At 43.1% G+C, this 18,386-nt stretch overlaps 2 protein-coding genes across 4 annotated transcripts in view; one reads left to right on the forward strand and one right to left on the reverse strand.

Annotated features, from left to right (window-relative positions):
• The window catches only part of ABCA1 (ATP binding cassette subfamily A member 1), a 91,249-nt gene extending 79,923 nt beyond the window's left edge, over nt 1-11,326 (forward strand). For 2 of the 3 annotated variants that reach the window (XM_084305261.1, XM_084305262.1), the window contains exons 37-50: nt 318-495; nt 1,027-1,142; nt 1,230-1,374; nt 2,311-2,434; nt 3,065-3,194; nt 3,328-3,448; nt 3,628-3,690; nt 4,153-4,259; nt 4,670-4,811; nt 5,593-5,727; nt 6,481-6,584; nt 6,712-6,804; nt 6,986-7,229; nt 7,427-11,326. In XM_084305261.1, coding sequence (XP_084161387.1) covers nt 318-495; nt 1,027-1,142; nt 1,230-1,374; nt 2,311-2,434; nt 3,065-3,194; nt 3,328-3,448; nt 3,628-3,690; nt 4,153-4,259; nt 4,670-4,811; nt 5,593-5,727; nt 6,481-6,584; nt 6,712-6,804; nt 6,986-7,229; nt 7,427-7,567 — 1,843 coding nt within the window. In that variant the 3' untranslated portion in view covers nt 7,568-11,326. Of the gene's footprint in view, nt 1-317; nt 496-1,026; nt 1,143-1,229; nt 1,375-2,310; nt 2,435-3,064; nt 3,195-3,327; nt 3,449-3,627; nt 3,691-4,152; nt 4,260-4,669; nt 4,812-5,592; nt 5,728-6,480; nt 6,585-6,711; nt 6,805-6,985; nt 7,230-7,426 lie in introns of those variants that run through there. The other variant, XR_014619303.1, reaches the window with a different exon arrangement.
• A 1,201-nt stretch (nt 11,327-12,527) lies between these two features.
• NIPSNAP3A (nipsnap homolog 3A) lies at nt 12,528-18,105 on the reverse strand. The gene is made up of 6 exons (XM_084305158.1): nt 18,020-18,105; nt 16,687-16,894; nt 15,473-15,634; nt 13,753-13,902; nt 13,270-13,356; nt 12,528-13,167 (listed from the first exon to the last, which is right to left on the reverse strand). Exons 1-6 carry the CDS (start codon nt 18,092-18,094, stop codon nt 13,091-13,093), a joined length of 759 nt encoding a protein of 252 aa, XP_084161284.1. The 5' UTR covers nt 18,095-18,105; the 3' UTR covers nt 12,528-13,090.
• Between the last annotated feature and the right edge of the window lie 281 nt (nt 18,106-18,386).

Genomic DNA, 18,386 nt, shown 5'->3' on the forward strand with positions numbered 1-18,386 from the left:
AGTAAGTGCATTAAGTGAGAAACAAAGTTACATAGGGTGATGGTGAGGAAAGCATAAAGTAGGCTATCGTGCTGAAGTTACCAACTTGTCTCCAGGTTTTCGTGCTGTCTTTGAGGTGCTTACAAGCTGTACAGACTCCTTTGATCATATAACCCTGTAGTTAACATGTCCTGGTGTGGTAATCCTTTACCCTGCAAAACAAGGGCAGCAGAAGGAGAACCAGTTTCTGTGCTGCCCTGCATGAGCTGCCTAACCTCATCTCAAGGAAGCCAGTACCAACATACAAACACTTTGCTTTCTTTCTTTTTTTTGTCCAGGATGACCACCTCTGTGGATGTCCTAGTCTCCATCTGTGTGATCTTTGCCATGTCCTTTGTTCCTGCCAGCTTTGTGGTCTTCCTCATCCAGGAACGTGTCAGCAAGGCTAAGCACTTGCAATTCATCAGTGGTGTGAAGCCTGTGATCTACTGGCTGGCCAACTTTGTCTGGGATATGGTAAGGGCTGAACCGTGCTTTGTGACTGTGCTTAATTTGTCCTCGATCCTGTGTTTGCAGGGTGTCCACTGAAATGTAAAATGTAGCTGGGGCCAGTGGGCACAACATTAGTTCAGTGGACAGCTGTGACTTCTACCTTTACACTCTTGGGACTATGTTGAGACAAAGAACACTGAACAGAAGATAGGAAGACAACCATAAGCTCCAGCATTGGTATTTTTAATGTCACTTTAGAATACTTGCCCCAGAATGTTTGTTTGCCACTTGTTCTGCTTATTCACATCAGGCTTTTCAACCCATGGTGTCCAGAACCCCTGAGAGACTATTAACTGCTTCAAGGGGGGGCAAGAAATGTAAATGCATATGTACTACACTGCATCTCACACATTTGACACTTCTAAGAGTCTCCCATTGCAAGTGGCCTTGGGAACACTACAGGATGTTGAAAATCATTGGTTCAGAGCAGAAAGACACCTTCATTTTTGTCATCTAGAAACAAATCTAAAGCTGTTTTTTTTTTCCACCTTCCAGTGCAACTACATTGTTCCAGCCACGCTAGTCATCATCATCTTCATCTGCTTCCAGCAGAAATCATATGTATCCTCCTCCAACTTGCCTGTACTGGCTCTTCTTCTGCTTCTCTATGGGTAAGGGATTTCTCCTCAGAATAATGACTAGGAAGGAACTCAGATTTGAAAGATCCTTATCTAATGTTGCTGCCTTTCCTCTTGCAGGTGGTCTATCACCCCTCTCATGTATCCAGCCTCCTTTGTGTTCAAAATCCCCAGCACCGCATACGTTGTGCTGACTAGTGTGAACCTCTTCATTGGCATCAATGGCAGCGTGGCCACCTTTGTCCTGGAGCTCTTCACCAACAATGTAAGTCTCCCCAGAAGCTCCTTAGCAGGGGTTTAAACGTGGGCATTTCCTATGTTTAAAAGGAATTTCCTGCATGTTGCCCCTACTCACTTACTGTCTACTAGAGGCTGTTTCAAGCACTCAGTTTGGTTTTGCCTCCAGTGGTAAATGTCCCTCTGACTGTACTGTGAATTTATGCACCTCACTTAAGTTTTTCCAGAGCCAGACACCTCCTGGGGAAGATGCGATTTTCCCTCAACACCAGACATCTTAGCAGGCCCTGTGTCACATATTGGTGGGAAGTACTCCTTGAGGGAAAGGACCCTGTGGGATTAACCTGTTGATGGTACCACTGCCTGTGGTACATTTGCACTGCCCGTGGGCACAAGGCAGCAGTCCTTGATGGTGGTCCCTTTTGTCACAAGGCCTATTTTAGCTTAGTAAAGGCATGGACTTGCTTGAAGATAAGTGCCTGGCAGAACAGAAACCTCTCTAGAAGCTGCTGTCAGTCAGACCTGTGGGTTAACACAAATGGAAAACAGCAAAGGCAAAGGACTACAGCATCCAATATTGACTGGGGAGTGGCTGCCCACAGCCACTTGAGACAACCAGGCTGTTCAACCACACACGTCCTGTCTCCAAAACCTGTAGCCTTTCTGTATGTTGCTGTTTGCAGGCACTGCCTTTTAGCATTACCTGTGAGCATTTGGAGAAATCTGTCCTTGGTATAGTTTGCTGGTGTTAATAGCATCTTGAGCAAAGAAAGAACAACATTGACTGTCCAGAGGAGCCCTGGAACTGGCTCTTGGCAGAACATTTCTAATCCTTGATTTTTTGTGGGGCTGCAGTGCTGTTAGTGGGCTGTGGATGTTCACTCACAACATGCTGTCACACTCAGCAGGTGGTGGCTGCTCTCTACTCAGATGGCTCACTGGCACTTCATTTTTGTCTTAACAGAAGCTGAACAACATCAATGACATCTTGAAGTCCGTCTTCCTCATCTTTCCCCACTTCTGCCTGGGACGTGGACTTATTGACATGGTGAAGAACCAGGCCATGGCTGATGCTCTGGAGAGGTTTGGTAAGTGAAATTGTGTGTTGCAGGCACAGTGGCATGAACTGGAGAGGGAACACTTGAGTCTGCTGCAGACGAGCACCCTTTGCTCCTCTGAGTTTTCAGGAACTGAAATTGTACAGTTTGCAGTGCAGAGCCGACCAAAGCTGGTAGGTCTCCTCGGCTGTCCTGTTCAGGCTTTGAGCATGAGGAGGTCTGGCAGATAGATCCCCAGTACTTTGAGTTATTAGGAGCCTTAATTAAAAATACGTGAGGTCAGTATGCATGGAGAAGATCATTAGGCCAAGTGAAAGGAGTTGCAGAGATTCTGGAGAGCTGGATTTTATTTTATTTTTTTTCTGGGATGCAAATGCTAGGCCTGAGTCTTGTGCTTCATGAGAAGGTGGGCCAGCAATTCTTCGTCAGGCTGGATTCTCAGGGCCCACGTCACCTTCAACTAAGAGCAATTGCCCACCCCCAACTGTGCTACAGCAAGAAGTGTGTATGCAGCCAGAATTTGTGTAGCCTATCCCCTCCCTCCTCTCACTGATTGCTCTCCAGTGTCCACACTGCCTGACCTGGTGAGCTTTGCAGGAAGAAATGATAGCCTGCTCCCATTGCTCTGGAAAGGTGACTGTGCACTTCTTACCTTCACAGGTGAGAATCGCTTTGTGTCCCCTCTGTCATGGGACTTGGTGGGAAGAAACCTCTTTGCCATGGCCGTGGAGGGTGTAGTGTTCTTCCTCATCACCGTGCTCATCCAGTACAGGTTCTTCATCAAACCCAGGTAGGTTGTCTGCTCCACTTCACCACAGCAGGCAGGTGAAGTTTTCCCTGGTGTCTGCTGTGAACTAGGGAGGAGGTGAACTATGGAGGCTCTGTCACATTCTGTTGAGGCTTTACCATGTTGCTCTCTGCAGGCCTGTCTATGCCAAGCTGCCTCCTGTGAATGATGAAGATGAAGATGTGAACAGAGAGAGACAGAGAATAATTAGTGGAGGAGGACAGAGTGACATCCTAGAAATCAAGGAGCTGACCAAGGTAACAAAAGTTTTGTGTTTCTAAGACATGTTGGAGCAAAGCTATGCAGTTCACCGGCATCCTCACTCAGAGATTAATGGAATCAGAACTAGAGAATATTGAAGTGTTGAATATGTATGGCTGTAGTTATAGTTCCTTTTACATGGTTGTTCCTTTTTTTTTTTTTCTTCTGTTTTCAGATTTACAGAATGAAGCGAAAGCCAGCAGTTGACAGAATCTGTGTTGGAATTCCCCCTGGAGAGGTAAGCTTATTTGTCAAACTCATTGCTTTGGTATTACTGGAGTATTTAAAAGCACAACACAGAGTAGGGTGATATTAGAAGCAGATGATGTTCAAATTGCACCAAAGGGAATGGCCTGGAAGTTGAAGCAGTTTATCACTCAGGCTTTCTCTGCCTTTGAAGATGATAGTGAACTCTGCTACCTCTAAGACCAGAGGCCAAACTATGGCACCCTCCAAGGTTTAGCACAGATGCACTGTGGTGGCACTGCGCTGAGGTGACACCACAGTTCATTCCTTTTCGCAGCCTAAAGATTTATGCTTGAAATGAAAGTCTAGAAGTTTATTCAGAAAAAGCACTCAAGTCCCCCTTCAGGTTGTCTCGAGAGTCAAGTTTGTCACCTTCAATCTTGTCAGTGGTGAAAATTAGTGACTGAACCCTGTTCTCAGATCCTGTGCTCATTTGCTCTTTTTATATCCCCAGTGCTTTGGGCTCCTGGGAGTAAATGGTGCTGGCAAATCATCCACTTTCAAGATGCTAACTGGTGATACAGATGTGACAGGAGGAGAAGCTTTCCTGAAAGGGAACAGGTGAAAGACCATGCATCTTTTCCTTGCTCTGTGTTAAAAAAAAATCCTTTGCTTCTTCCTCCTTCAACCTTCACAGCCTTTGTTTCACTTCCAGCAAGTCTAAATGCTGCCACGCTTTTCAATTTTGAGCTCTTGGTATCTGCTTCAGCCTTTTGCTGAGTCTACTAAAGTAGTTCAGCGACTTATGAAGGTGTATTTAATCTGCTAGTCACTTCTAAATACCTGCCCTGCCATGGTTAAATGTCACATCTATAAAAAGAAAAGAAAAAGAATTGGGCAAAGACAGACTTTTAGGATCCCATATTTTTCTTAGTCCAATGATTCCAAACCCACTGATTCACCTTCCTCTTTTTATTATCTAAATGGTGTGTATTTGTAAAATCCTAACAAAAGGAGTTCTTCTTTTACAGTATTCTGTCCAACATCCAAGAAGTCCATCAGAACATGGGCTACTGCCCGCAGTTTGATGCTATTAATGAGCTGCTGACAGGGCGAGAGCACTTGGAGTTCTTTGCGCTCCTCAGAGGTGTTCCAGAGAAAGAAGTCTGCAAGGTAAATGAAACGCCACGGGACCACCCCCGTGACTAACTGTTCCTGCTTGCATGCACGCTCCCCACAACACACACAGTGTTGTGGTGGTCTGCATCTTTTTGAGTCATCGCACCGTGTCATTAAATTGCTCCTGTTTCAGCGTTCACACATAAGCTTACGCTAACAGTCTTTAGGCATATACTGACAGCTGCCAGTGCTGTGCAGCACCCTGTTCAATACTGGCTCATTGGGTTGTCAGCAGCTTTCACCATTTGTGTCCTGGGTTCTGCAGAACAGGGACTGCTGCAGGACATCTGTATCTGATGGTTTGGGCAGCATCATCTTATCCTGTGATGATGCTCAGCTGATGCTGAAGTGTGTGCTTGCTTCATGCACTGGGACAGGCTCCCCAGGGCAGCGGTCATGGCACTGAGCCTGCTGGAGTTTGAGAAGTGTTTGGACAGTGCTTTCTGAAATATGGCTTAATTTTTCATTTGTCCTGTGTGGAGCCAGGAGTTGGACTCAATGATCTCTGAGGGTCCCTTCCAACTCAGAATATTCCATGATTTTGTACTGACTAAGAGGTGCAGCCATTGGATTTCCTGGGCTCCCAGGAGCAGGGTTTTATATTTTCTGATCTGAAGGTGAACCCGGTGTTCCAAAACCTAGATCCGTGCCAGGTTGGAGCATCAGATAAGGGCCCTTCTGAAAAATCACTCTGAAGCTAAAGCTTGTAAAGAAACTCTCACTTTGTAAATGTAGCTGTGCTCAATTCAAGAGGGTGTTGTGCTGTCTCTTTTAGGTTGGTGAATGGGCAATTCGGAAACTGGGCCTTGTGAAATATGGAGAAAAATATGCAGGCAATTACAGTGGAGGGAACAGGCGCAAGCTCTCCACAGCAATTGCCCTCATTGGAGGGCCACCTGTGGTATTTCTGGTGAGTTTGCAAGCTTTGCTTGTTAATATTTTCCTCTGAAAACAGAGAAATCGGGCTTAGATGAAGGCTGAATATTTCATGACCAACTAATGTCTGAATATGTCATCAGTCACTTAAATGTAACCAGAGAATCTTTATTTCCCTCTCTGAATGTAGGCTAAAACTGTAACGTGCCTCCTGGCTTCTGTTTCTGAAAAATCACTGGGGAAATGTGGGTCTCAAACATGATGCCAGGCTACTGACTGCTGTAGCATCTTGACCACTGCTGCAAAGATTTCTATACCTACAAAAAATTATGACTTTGCAGCATTTTATAGTTTTTGGGCACAAGCAAATCTTTCCATCTAGGAGAATCAGTCCTGTGTTTTTAATAATTCAATGAAAGTTGGAAATAAATGTTTTAGGAGTCTTTAGATTAAAATGAAGAATAAACCTTAGGATTAGTAAAGTTCATAGTATAGAAAGAAATAGTCTACTGCTCTATTTAAATTTGAGCTAGCTAAGTTTAACTTGTTTAGAACTGACTATTTCAACATATTATAATTGCAAAATAAACAGCACTTAGTTCTTCAAATTTTAAATTAGCAACCATCTTTTTGAGTATAAATTGTTTTCTCGTTTTAAAAAATGAGTCAAACTTGGTTATTTTCAGCTTTTCCAATAAGCATAATCAGAATGGCCAGGTCATGTCAGACATGAGGCGTTTGTTGGTGGAACGGAACAGCATAACCTACTTTTTTATGTATTTTGCAGGATGAGCCAACAACAGGGATGGATCCCAAAGCACGTCGTTTCCTGTGGAACTGTGCTCTGAGTGTAATCAAAGAGGGGAGATCAGTGGTGCTTACATCTCACAGGCAAGTAGCAAGCCAACTGTATCACACCACCGCTACTGCATCTGCTGGGGCTGGATGCAAAGCTACGCTCAGCTGCTCTGCCCCGCAGCACTTCTCACAGTGCTAAGGAAGTTAATTCTTTCTGCAGCATGGAAGAATGCGAAGCCTTGTGCACTCGAATGGCGATAATGGTCAATGGGCGATTCAGGTGCCTGGGCAGCGTCCAGCATCTAAAGAACAGGTAGCTATTTTCTTTTCACTTCCACCACAGTATGCGTTTTTAGGGACATACAGTCAGACTTAACCCCTCATGCAGCATTCCCATTGCTTTTCTGGCTATGGGAACAGCTGCTGAATTTTAAGCTGCACATCTGTTTCAAAGCCACTGATGTGAATTGCTCTGCTGGCCCTCTTGTTTACAGGTTTGGAGACGGTTACACGATCGTGGTGCGCATTGCAGGGGCAAACCCAGACCTGAAGCCTGTTGAGGAATTCTTTGGGCATGCCTTCCCTGGAAGTGTCCTAAAGGAAAAGCATCGGAATATGCTGCAGTACCAGCTTCCCTCCTCACCATCGTCCCTGGCCAGAATATTCAGTATTCTCTCCCAGAACAAAAAGAGACTCCACATAGAAGACTACTCCGTTTCTCAGACCACACTTGACCAAGTAAGTTTTTAGTAGCCAGTGTGCCAAAATCAGCAGAGGTAGGAATAAATCTACCAATTTTCCAGTCCTGTCTTGTAAGGGTATTTCAGCAAGCTGTAGAACTGAATCCCAGCTATAGTCCTGAAAGCCCAGTGTATAAAGGGCCCTGAACTAACAAAAATCGAGACTGATGTTACACATGGCATTTTTCCTTGCAGGTATTTGTAAATTTTGCTAAGGACCAAAGTGACGACGACCACACTAAGGACCTGTCATTGCACAAAAACCAAACTGTGGTAGACATTGCAATCCTTAATTCCTTTCTGCAAGATGAGAAGGTAAAAGAAAGTTGTGTGTGAGCCAATTTCAGCCAAGAAGTGATGAGCAGAATGCAAACTTCCTTTGCCTGGGGATAGGTTACTCCCAAAGAAGAAGCTAGAGGGAGAGAAACTGGACACTCTACTGATAACCATTCAATGCAATGCAATTCAATGCAATGAAAACAAAATTCCATTTTAGGGGCAGTGCCTCGTGGAGTCGTCTTGTACTGTTCTTAAGTGAAAGACTTGAATTTAGCTCATTTACAGTACAACTCTGTGAAGCTGTGGTAAAGCACCCACCAGATGCTGCGGGCTTTCATCCATACTGTATCTTGTCCTGTACAGTATGTTTTACTAGGGTTGCAAAAAACTGTTCATTGAGGAATCATGGCCAGTGGTTATTTATTGATATTCTAAAGACATGCATGTTTCACTCTTGAAAACATGCATGTCAGGAGTGAGAATTCCCTGGTGCTACATCCATTGCTGGCAATGAATGCACTGGGACAGTCGGTGGCAAGGAAAGTTGCCAGCCTTGTGGCCTGAATTTGTAAAAACTTACCTGACCAGCTTCTTTTCCTAGACTGGTGTAGGTCAGTCAGTGACAAATCTGGGGCCACAAAGCAGTGCTGTGCAGATGGGATGCCAAGAGATGGGCCATCATATCCATACATCTGTTTTAGAGGGTGGGGATATGTAGAACTGTGAACCCTACAAATGCACAGGATTGTCCCACCAGCATCACAACCAGTAACCTACTCCGACTAGGTTTTTGTGTAGCTGAGTACTCTCCTGCTCCTTCGAGATACTGCAGCAGCTGCATGAACACCTAGCAGAAGGGAGTGGGTGAGAAGCAGGGTTCTGACCACAGCAGCAAACTCAGTAGTTGTACAAGCTGCTAATACCAAGAGCAAGTTCTAAATCATGATACGTCACTCAGATATGTAACGTCTGCTCTTTAACCCCTGCTTTGCACCAGAAAGGTACCCATCAACTAAAGTTATTGCTTAGCACAAGTGTTGCCATTTCTGGCTTTGCCAGATAAAACTAGAAATGTAGGTCTTTTTTTTTTTTAACAGTATTATTTATATGACTTTAAATAAGTAGGTAGCATAATTAGGGATTGAAAGTGCTTTCACTTGATCTTTGTAGCCACAGTATTTCTTTACATTATGCCTGCAATGCTGTGCTCTCGTTCTCCATTCAGTGATAGCTATGTTCATGATCTTGGCGAGTTCCACGTTCTTGCAATCAACCTGTATCTGGAATTACTGCAAGTTGTTGACCTAAAGTTTTCCCTGTTGGAAGCTAATATAATGTTAGATTAATGTGCAAGTTTGTACTTCTGTTGTGCAGTATAGTTTCAGTCATTAGGTGATCCCTAACTGGAGAACACACCCTTGTTCATGCAAGAAACTGCTTCATTAAAAAATCGTCTTGAACAAGATAGTTCAAAGTAGTAGTGCTACAAATTGCATCAGTGAGTTTTTAAAGTTTTACAAAGACAGATTAATAATAGAGGGGAGATGATGTGGTGAGAACAAGCAATTCTTGTTCATCCTGTAGAACAGTTGTGGGAGAGTGTGCTTTTGTTAATAAGCTTACGGGCCCTTCTGTCTTGCTTTTACAAAGTTCAGAAATAGGTTCAGTATGTGGTTTGAACCCAAGTGTAGTAGTTCCTGGGCTATTCCTGTATGTCGTGCCTCTGCCTTAAGTACCTGTACAAGTTCTGCACTAGTTTTTAACGCTACTCTGCCATGAACGAGTCACGGACCACTTTCTTCTGTGAATGCCCATAGCAGCCCAACAAGCAGCGAGGAGGCTGGAATGAGCCTTAAGGCCGATTACGTATTTCCAGGCGTACGTGGTAACATTGACCAATTCAGCATTTTTATTACATAGACAGCTAAAAATTTAGCACAAGTCCCCAGTCCCTGCTGTGTTCTACCTTGGGATAAAGTTAATAGCTTACTACATGTTCTGCTCAAGTGCCTTTTTCATACTAATTATTTTTTATCTGTATATTGCTAAGGGGATAGAAAGGAGAGTAACGGGGATTGTTATACCTCACTTAAAACATGCTTTGTTATTACCTTTATGGCATCCTTGCCCCCATGAGGATGAGTATGCACCAAACTTCGAGGTGCAGAACAACTACCAAGCAGCTGAGCTACAGCCATGACTTTTCTATAGCAGGCTGCTGGTAGGTTATTTTATCAGTGAAATAAGTAGCATGTATTGAAGACTTACCACTGCTAGAAATCGTAATTAGAAATCAGAATTGAGTCAAAATCTCAGCATAGAGACTGAAGTGAAGGGCTTACGTTTTGCACTGCACAGATCTAGTGCACGTAGAAAACTACAAGTTCTAGGAGGATTCAGATTTGGTCAAAAAAAAAGAGCTGTGGTTTGCTCTTTGTTCATATAAGTGACTAATTAAGCAGGAAACAATAGTTTATTTTTCCCTTAGCTGGCCAAAAAGACATTATTGGTTCCTGTGCCCTGTGACTGTCATGCTTATACCCTGCCACAGGTAGTCTGGTATCTGTGATGAAAACCTTACAGTAAACGTGGATATTAACTGAACTGTTTCACAACTCCAGTCCATTTTGTTTGTAGTCATACTGAACAGACAGCTTAATACAGCTCCCATGCAGATTTGTCATGGAGTAAATCCAGACAACAATTTGTCTACCCTTATAAACAGTTCATAGGGAAAAAATCACTCTAGTCACATACAGTATGATTATGAACCACTCATTATAATGAAGCTGCACTGAGGTGTTAACTTATTTTAAACTGTATTACTGTTGAAATGTTGCATCCCTCTTTGTAGTACACTTGTATTTCAATAAGAGTTGTTACACTTTTCCCCCATGGTTAAACCGCCACTTTGTGCTTATCCTTGCCTCCTGAATTATAGTTGGTCCTTCATTCCAAGCACTTTATGCTATCTGTAATGGGATCTATTTTTGCACTGGAATATCTATTAACTTTGCAAAAATCTAGTGAGATTTCACAACTGAAATTTCTGAGTTAAATCCTTAAATGGACATTTTCATTAAAAGCGAAAAAAAAAAAAAAAAGTATATATATTTGTATTTGCTAATAACTGTTATGTGAAGTATTAAAAGGCACTCTAATTGCCTTGTATTAAGTAAAAAAAAATAAAGCTGTTCTGGCACCTTTGGTCTATGAAGCGTCATTTATGCATACACCCTTGAAAAGTGCTACTTAGAAGCTCATTTTGCCCCGTTTTGGTCTGGTCTTACTTTCATGCATAATTGATGAGCAAGTTCAAGTATTCCTACATACTAGTGTGAGGCACTTGCTATTTTCAGGTAAGTAAGTGAGGTGGTCCAAGATTTGAAACGCAGAAGCTACTTTAAGCTTCTTAATTTATTAAGTAAAAAGGTTTCCAATAAATCCTGGAAAAAAAAATAGAGCTTCTAAGAACCACAGACCTATCTGGATGTTCAAATCATCTGTCAGGCATGCACCCCAGAATATTTCCATCACAGAGGTGCAGCAAGGTGCAACTATATTGATAAGTGCTCGTTCTCTTTGCTATTCGATACGTGTTTTCACTGACAAAGCAGAATGTCATGTTTGTGTATAAAGGCTCTGAAATACCTTAGCTAACATCAAATTAAAGGACAATCCCTCAAGTTAATAATGTATTGATTTTGAACAGCAATTTAGAAATGAAAGCAGAACAATGGTCAGATTGCTGAAAGGAAAAGTGATTTAAAAATGTTGGCTGTTACTGCCTCTTCTCCCACTATCAAAGTTTCAGAATCCAACAAATTCATTGAGTTACACTCTTCTCAAAAATTCTTCTTAAGAAGCCAGTTAAAATTACCTGTTTCTGCTGCCTTAATAGTGTTCAGTCTGCAATTTGGGTAGTGTGCTTTATTCATCAACTTTTTGTGCCACAAAAAATACAAACTTTGGAATAAAGTACATCTCCAACATTCTGAGTATTCATCACTTTAAGTGTTTGTGATAGAATAGTTTTATTATGGAATTTTAGTCTTTTTGTAATTGCTGTTTTTTCATGTCAGTTAATAAATATAAGTAATTTGTTGCATTTGTGTGCAAAAGTCTTATTAATTCCTTGTGTCATTTTAGTCCATGTTCTTGTTCAAGAAAAACGAATAGCCCCCTTTTAACTGCTACAAGACCACGTTCTAAATCAGTGTGCTGATGGTTTATCAGTCATTTATACCTTTAGGAGTTCGTTTGTAAAATAGAAGGCAGGGGTCTCTGAGCTAGTCTGCTGTCCATCCTGAGAACACTAGAGGTCCCTCTGTCATGGGGAGACAGGATGAAGACTGGTGGGTGTAAAAATCTGTGACCTGTTAACACTCCATTACACAGTAGCTGGATCCCATCCACTCAGCTTGGACACCAGCACAACTACCTGCAGCCATTTTGGTTGTTTATTTTTTTTCTAGTGCTTTCCATGAGACCTTAGTGCACTTGACAGGAGCAACAATCATCATTAGGCAGATTGCACAAAGATACTTCGGTAAAGTGAACTCAGTTGCTTATCGCAGGTTAGTGAATAAACTTCAGATTTCAGCAGAGGGTGCTTTTCACTGTACACAAAATCTAAGTGACGCCTCACCCCGTGTGCCCTCTGCCCTGCTGCTACTCCAGCAAATCACAGCAGCTTAGTGACTCCAGAGCAGCTATTACCAGGCCTGCTGATGACCGGAATGCAAAACCTGCAGAAGGCTGTGCCTGGGAGAATGGGGTTTATCACAGGTCAAAACCATAAAGAGCTGGAGGTGCAAACACTAAAATTTCATTCTTTATGCAAATTTATTTGGCTTTTAACAATCTGGCAGACACTATTTCAAAGAATGTAAGCATGTATAGATGCGCTGAATTTGAGATACAAGATTGTAAATTTTAGCACCCTAAATAAGTATTAAAATACTAGCTAGCTTTGTGGAAGTGCTTACTGAATACAAAATGAAAGGACTGTAGTCAGGGCAGACTCCATCAGAACGCCACCTAACCAGCTTCACTGCAGCACCTCCTTGGCACAATTGTAGCCACACTGAAATTTTACATTACGAAGAATTAATATAAAGCACCCCAATGAGATGTCTGATGAAACATAACCGTGTTACGAGGATATAGGGGCATTCATTCTTAAGACAGTATGTAATACCCATGATGCAGTGATTACAAGAGTCGCCAGTGTGCATTGTGAAAATGATACCACCCTGAATTGTAACTTTGTAAAACAACACTTTACTTAGTGGGTCCTATTAGTAAACACAGAAAAGCTTTAATAAGTGAGGGGTTAAATTACAAGAGCTGCAAAACTAATTTTCATGTTCTATTCCTGGAGATGTAGAAACATCACCATAAACTATCATGCAAGATTTTACTAATTTTCTTTGGTGTATCAGCATTTTGCATCCATTCACTGTAAACTGAAAAACAAACCACACAGTTCATGAGGGTATGACGATCCATGTGACGGTACTTGCTGACAGTGCTTCCATCTTGTCTTTTCTGCCATCGGTCACATCATTTAGGAGAAGGTTACTTCAGGGGTGAGCATGCCACAGGAATCATCAGCATGTTGTGCTGGGACTCCAAGAACCTGACGCTGTCCCGTACTGCAATGAAACACACATTTAATTAGGAAATAAATCCAATGAGGAGTAATACTTTTCTCAGCATGCATACAAGTACCAGCAGTGAGATCCAACATCGCTTACCAGCTGCTACCACTCTGGCATCTTCATGGGCACTGTGCCTTCCTGCTGCCCGGTGATCTGGGCTCTCATTCCACCAGATCACATGGACTGAAAAGTACAAATAAAGGCAGCTAAATATTGTTCCTGTTGTAATACCATATGCACGTCCTAGTTTTCCACCCTCTCATGCCTTGCATCTAGCAGAAACGATTCACCAGGCGAGTATGTGGAGAGACAATCTGTTGCTGAGCCCTTAAAAGGTTTGACTCTTGAACATAAGATCTAAGAACCTTTTAAAACAGCACCATCTGGCTTAAGCATATAACCCAATACACAACGTTGGGTTCAAGGACTGTTTACAGGACTTCTGTGATCCATACCGACATTTTTTTTAATCAAGCCATCCAATTGTGAGCCAGGACAAGGGTTTCTCCCACTTTTCCCACCCCTTCTCCCCCAGTCGCCATTCCCAAATCTTTATCAGAAAGTGAGCAGTACTTGTACCTGTGTTAAGTAACCCATACTCTGTGTGGAAAACTCCAATCAGCTTAGTGTAGCCTGTATTGATGTGAGCATTGATTGCAGCCTGGAACGATTCACCCCACAGAGCTGGTCCACCAGGTTTCATCTGGAAAGTAACCCACTCATATACACCTGGAGGAAACGACAAAGACGACCTCGAGGAAGGAAATAAAACTTAATACGTGCTGTTTCTTATTTTTTCACAGCCACAATGTAGTCATTGTGAAACCAGCACTGCAATTCCCTGCCATTTGGGGTGGGCAGCCCACAAAACTGCCCCCTTCCTCCCAGCCCACACACACATCATCTCACAGCTTCCAGAGGAGCACAGGGAAGTGGCTCTTCAACTAGAACTGTCTGAAGTCTACATAAAAGCTCTGGGACCCAGAGGTTCAAAAGGATTCCCACAAAGCCCAGTTTAAAGGGAAATGGTCGCACAAACATTCAGAGCAGTTCAATGTACTTTGCAGACATCACAAATACTTATACTTGGTAGGTTTGCAACGGCTGAACTATGCAAGGTGGCCTTTTCTAAGACTAGTGATGTTTTCTGGAGCTGGTTTATGACATTATAAACACCTTTGAATCTTGGCAGCTGGTTGCATCAAGACTTGAAGTCATAAATAACAGACCATGACTAGATTGCCATCTCTGCTCTGCCAAACAATCTGCCTTGTATGCAGACAAACAGCACGATATCCCAAAAAACTCTGGTCTTGCTAAAAGACATGTTACCTGCCTCCTTTCCATTCACATAGTTACTCTAAATCACACTTGCTAACACTTTAATACGAATCTGGACAATTGTCGTATGGCAATGTATCGTCTGGTACTGTTCTCCAAATACAGGCTGGAGATTTAAAAAGTACAAACGTTAAAATGTGAATGCAGTGTTAGAATAGCCAGGTATCCAATTTCAACAGAAAACTGGACTGCTGTTAAATTCAACTGTAACACAGCATAAAATTCATAATCTCTCAGAAATAAAGAACAAAGATTACTGAATGCATACGTATTCTGAGGGGTAAAGCAGGGCCTATTTGACATCATTCCAGGTGACAGACTACAAAGTCTGCAAATTTTTCTCAGTAAGCACGTGGTCACATTTGCTACAGAAAGAAAGAAAATATGGAGAGACAGGACATGAGGGAGAGGACATCTAAACCTGATCTGTGAACTACAAAGTATGCTTGACTTATACATACCTTTAAAAAGTAGGTTTGGGGGTCCTTGTTTTAAAAACAATTATGCAAAAGAAGCAATAAAATAAAAACTGACAAATGAGAAAAACCTCTGTGATACGGAACAATCTTTTTTTTTTTTTTAAATGTTTCCAGGAAACATCCTCTTGCTGACAGATGAACAAAGGGAGTCCAGGATGACTGCTCAGAATGTTAGTACAGAGTTGTCATTCTGCATGTTTGTTTATGTGACTCACACAACTTTTTACAGCCTTACAACTGGGGCTGTAGCTTTTGACAAAAAGTTTGACAAAGGTTTGACACAAGTCAGTACAGAGCCATTCTTAAAAATTTTCTACCTCATCTGTACTATGTCACCTCTTTCAGAGTGTATTTACATGCACTTGTTACATAAAGGGTTATAAAATTGTGTAATACCTGGTTTAAACTTTAAGCCGTTTTTTGTTAGCCAGTCAGTCAGCATCAGTATCTTTAATCAGTAAAAGAGAAGATAAGCTCACCCCCTTCTTTTGAAGGTTTCCCAAGCTGACACCAGGGTACCAGATAAGCAACTTCATTGTGCTGCTTCTCTATACAGGTGAGGGCTGGAGAGATGAATTTTCCTTGCCAGTCCTTGTCATTGGCTAGCGCCTTCCGGACTGCTGCTCTGTGGGCAAAATTATCTGTAAGAAAGGGGAAAAATATGAAAAAACATACTTAATGCTACATCAGCAAGTATGAGAAAGATGTAGCATGAGAGACTGGAAAGAACTTTGAGGAATATCAGTATTTTGGTATTCAGAGGAAAAATGTAACAGTTTTTCTTAATTACTTAACAACATTTAATAAGGGGGCTGATGAGACAAGGAGAAAGGATGTTGAACCTTACACATATAATCATAATCATGAAATAAAAATAATTTTATTTTTCCTTAGTTTTCCATTTAAAAAGTTTCTCAGAAACTATTCAGATTTTTTTTTTTTTTTTAGAAAAAGGAACAACAGAATAGGGCAGAAAATTCTAAGAAGCAGGACATTTCTTAACCACAGATGCATGTGGCAGACAGCACTGACTCCAACAACATACGAAGCTGGTTACAGCACCAGCAGCCTGTTGCAACCATCGCTGCAGCAACAGAGCGCTTCACACATGTGGGATGACAGAGCTGGTGGAGCAGCTTTCCAGCTCAGCACAGCATAGCTTCAGGAGCCTAACCACACGAACCGTGTGCTCTTCTGTTTTAGGCGAGTGACTGAACTAAACTTGAACCATGCTCATCTAAGATTTGGGAACAATGATACGTGCATGATTCTGTGTAAACACATACAGACACTTGCATATATACTGTCTGCAGTTATCTGCATTATCTTATTGAGGACATCTCAGACTTTCTTCCATCCATTTTGAGATTGTGAAGACATCTGTGGTTCAGGAGCTGGCCCTAAGCAAGACACCTACCACAGGCAAAAGCACTCTGCTGCAGCTCATCTCATACACCTGCGAGGTACAAAGACCACCCTCTAGGAACAGCTGTAATCCTTTCATCCCAACAAGTCAAAATTGTCCTACAGGTTTTTTTTTCCTTTTTTTTTTTTTTTTCCATTAATCAGTACGGTAACATCTTTTTTTTTTTTTTTCTGATGCTTGGTTACTTATCGTAAGAGCAACAAACAACAGCCACATAAGCAGTCCCCTCGCTGGCACACGGAGCACGTAGAGGGATGCCGAGCGTACCATACTTCCACACATGGACAGCCTTATTCATCGCTCCCAGCTCCACAGTCCAGAATCCCACCAGCTCTGAGTGAGCTGTGCGAAGGTGGAAGTACTTATTGACCAGTTCCACAAACTCCTTCATCCTCGATGGCTTAATATCGTATGTACGAATTTCATAGAAAATGCCATTATTTTGTCTGGGACCTGTAGCAAGCGATGCGAGTACCTAAGAGAAAATGTTAAGAAAAATAACAAACATTCTCAAGTCAGAAAACCATCCTTCTATCTCATTTCTAGACTTCTTGTTTTGTTTTACAGTGAGGCACAGGTGTTTGGTTTTTGTTTGTTGTTTTGTTTGTTTGTTTGTTTAATAGGGACTGGGAGAGGGAATAGTTCATGACCTCCACTGCATGAGTACCTTGTGACTTTTTCCTTTGGGAAAATACTTCCCACGTGCACTATTTGCTGCAATTCCTTTTGGCAGTGCAATGGACCATCACACATCCTTTGTCAAAATGAGCTGTTTAATTATTACCCATTAAAAAAGAAGGGGTTTTCTCTTCTCACCGGGGTCTCATGGGGTCTTCCCAGAACCAGTGGCACCAGGGTATGCCTCCATGACCCAGTCCTCTGCCACAGAAAATATGCCACGGCACATGAGCCAAGGGCCAGCTCGACAGGAATGGGAGCAGGGGAAGTGCTGCCTGCCAGGTTACTCATTCATTGCCCTCTGCAGGGCGTGCTCTTGCCTTGGCTGCTTGTGAATGCGAAAGTGAACCAGACATCTTGATGAGCACCCCCTGCAATACGCTTCTTAATATGCCTTCAATATGTAAATTGAATTTATGATTCTAAAAAGAAAGGAAAAAAAGAAAAAAAAAAAGGTGGCTAACTCTTCATATCATTTAACATTTTAATGCAGAGTGCTGACTAAACCAGTGACCATTACTGGTTTTGCTGAGAATTACAGCGTGCAACTGCATAAAATAAAAAATGTTACTACCAGCTTGCATCTCTGCATTAAAGCATCGCTCTCTTGGCACTGCTCAGCCCAACACTCACCAGACTGCATCGCGTTTCTACCAATCTACGACCAGCTACTGCACCACGCTTCCTAATTACAGCCTTACATCGGTATTGACAGCTTATAGATTGCTGGCACAAAAAAACGCCCAGCAGCAAGCGCCTGGGGAGAGATTGCTTCCTTCCAGCAAGCCGCTGCTAAAAACCCTGCCTCCTTGCCCTTTGCTGGCAGCCTTCCGAGGGCTGCTGGCGAGCCCTTTTCCCATCCACGCCACAAAAATATCCCCCAGCCCGGCCCTTCCCTCCTCGGCCCCGTCCCTGCCCTCACCTGCGGGCGGCCCCGCGCCCCGCACAGGCGGGCGGCGGCGGCCAGGGGTCGGCGGAGCAGCCCCGGGGGCAGCATGGCGGGCGGGCGGGCGGTGGCGGCGGCGGGCGGGCCCTTGGGCGGCCCCTGGGCCGGAGCGGGGCGGCGGCTGGGCGGGGGTGGGACCAGGGAGTCAGAATCGTAGGGTAACAGAGGCAGAAGTGTTGGGAAAGAGCTTCCAGAGCTCCTCGTCCATCCCTGTACCACCCATGTCACCACTAAAACACGTCCCCAAGCACCACGTCCAGCCTGTCCTTGCACACCCCCAGGGACGGTGACTCCACCACCTCCCTGGGCAACCCGTCCCAGTGCCTGACTGCTCTTTCTGAGC

The sequence above is a fragment of the Netta rufina genome (assembly GCF_964035555.1).
Source record: "Netta rufina genome assembly, chromosome: Z".
Classification (NCBI taxonomy): Eukaryota; Metazoa; Chordata; class Aves; order Anseriformes; family Anatidae; genus Netta; species Netta rufina.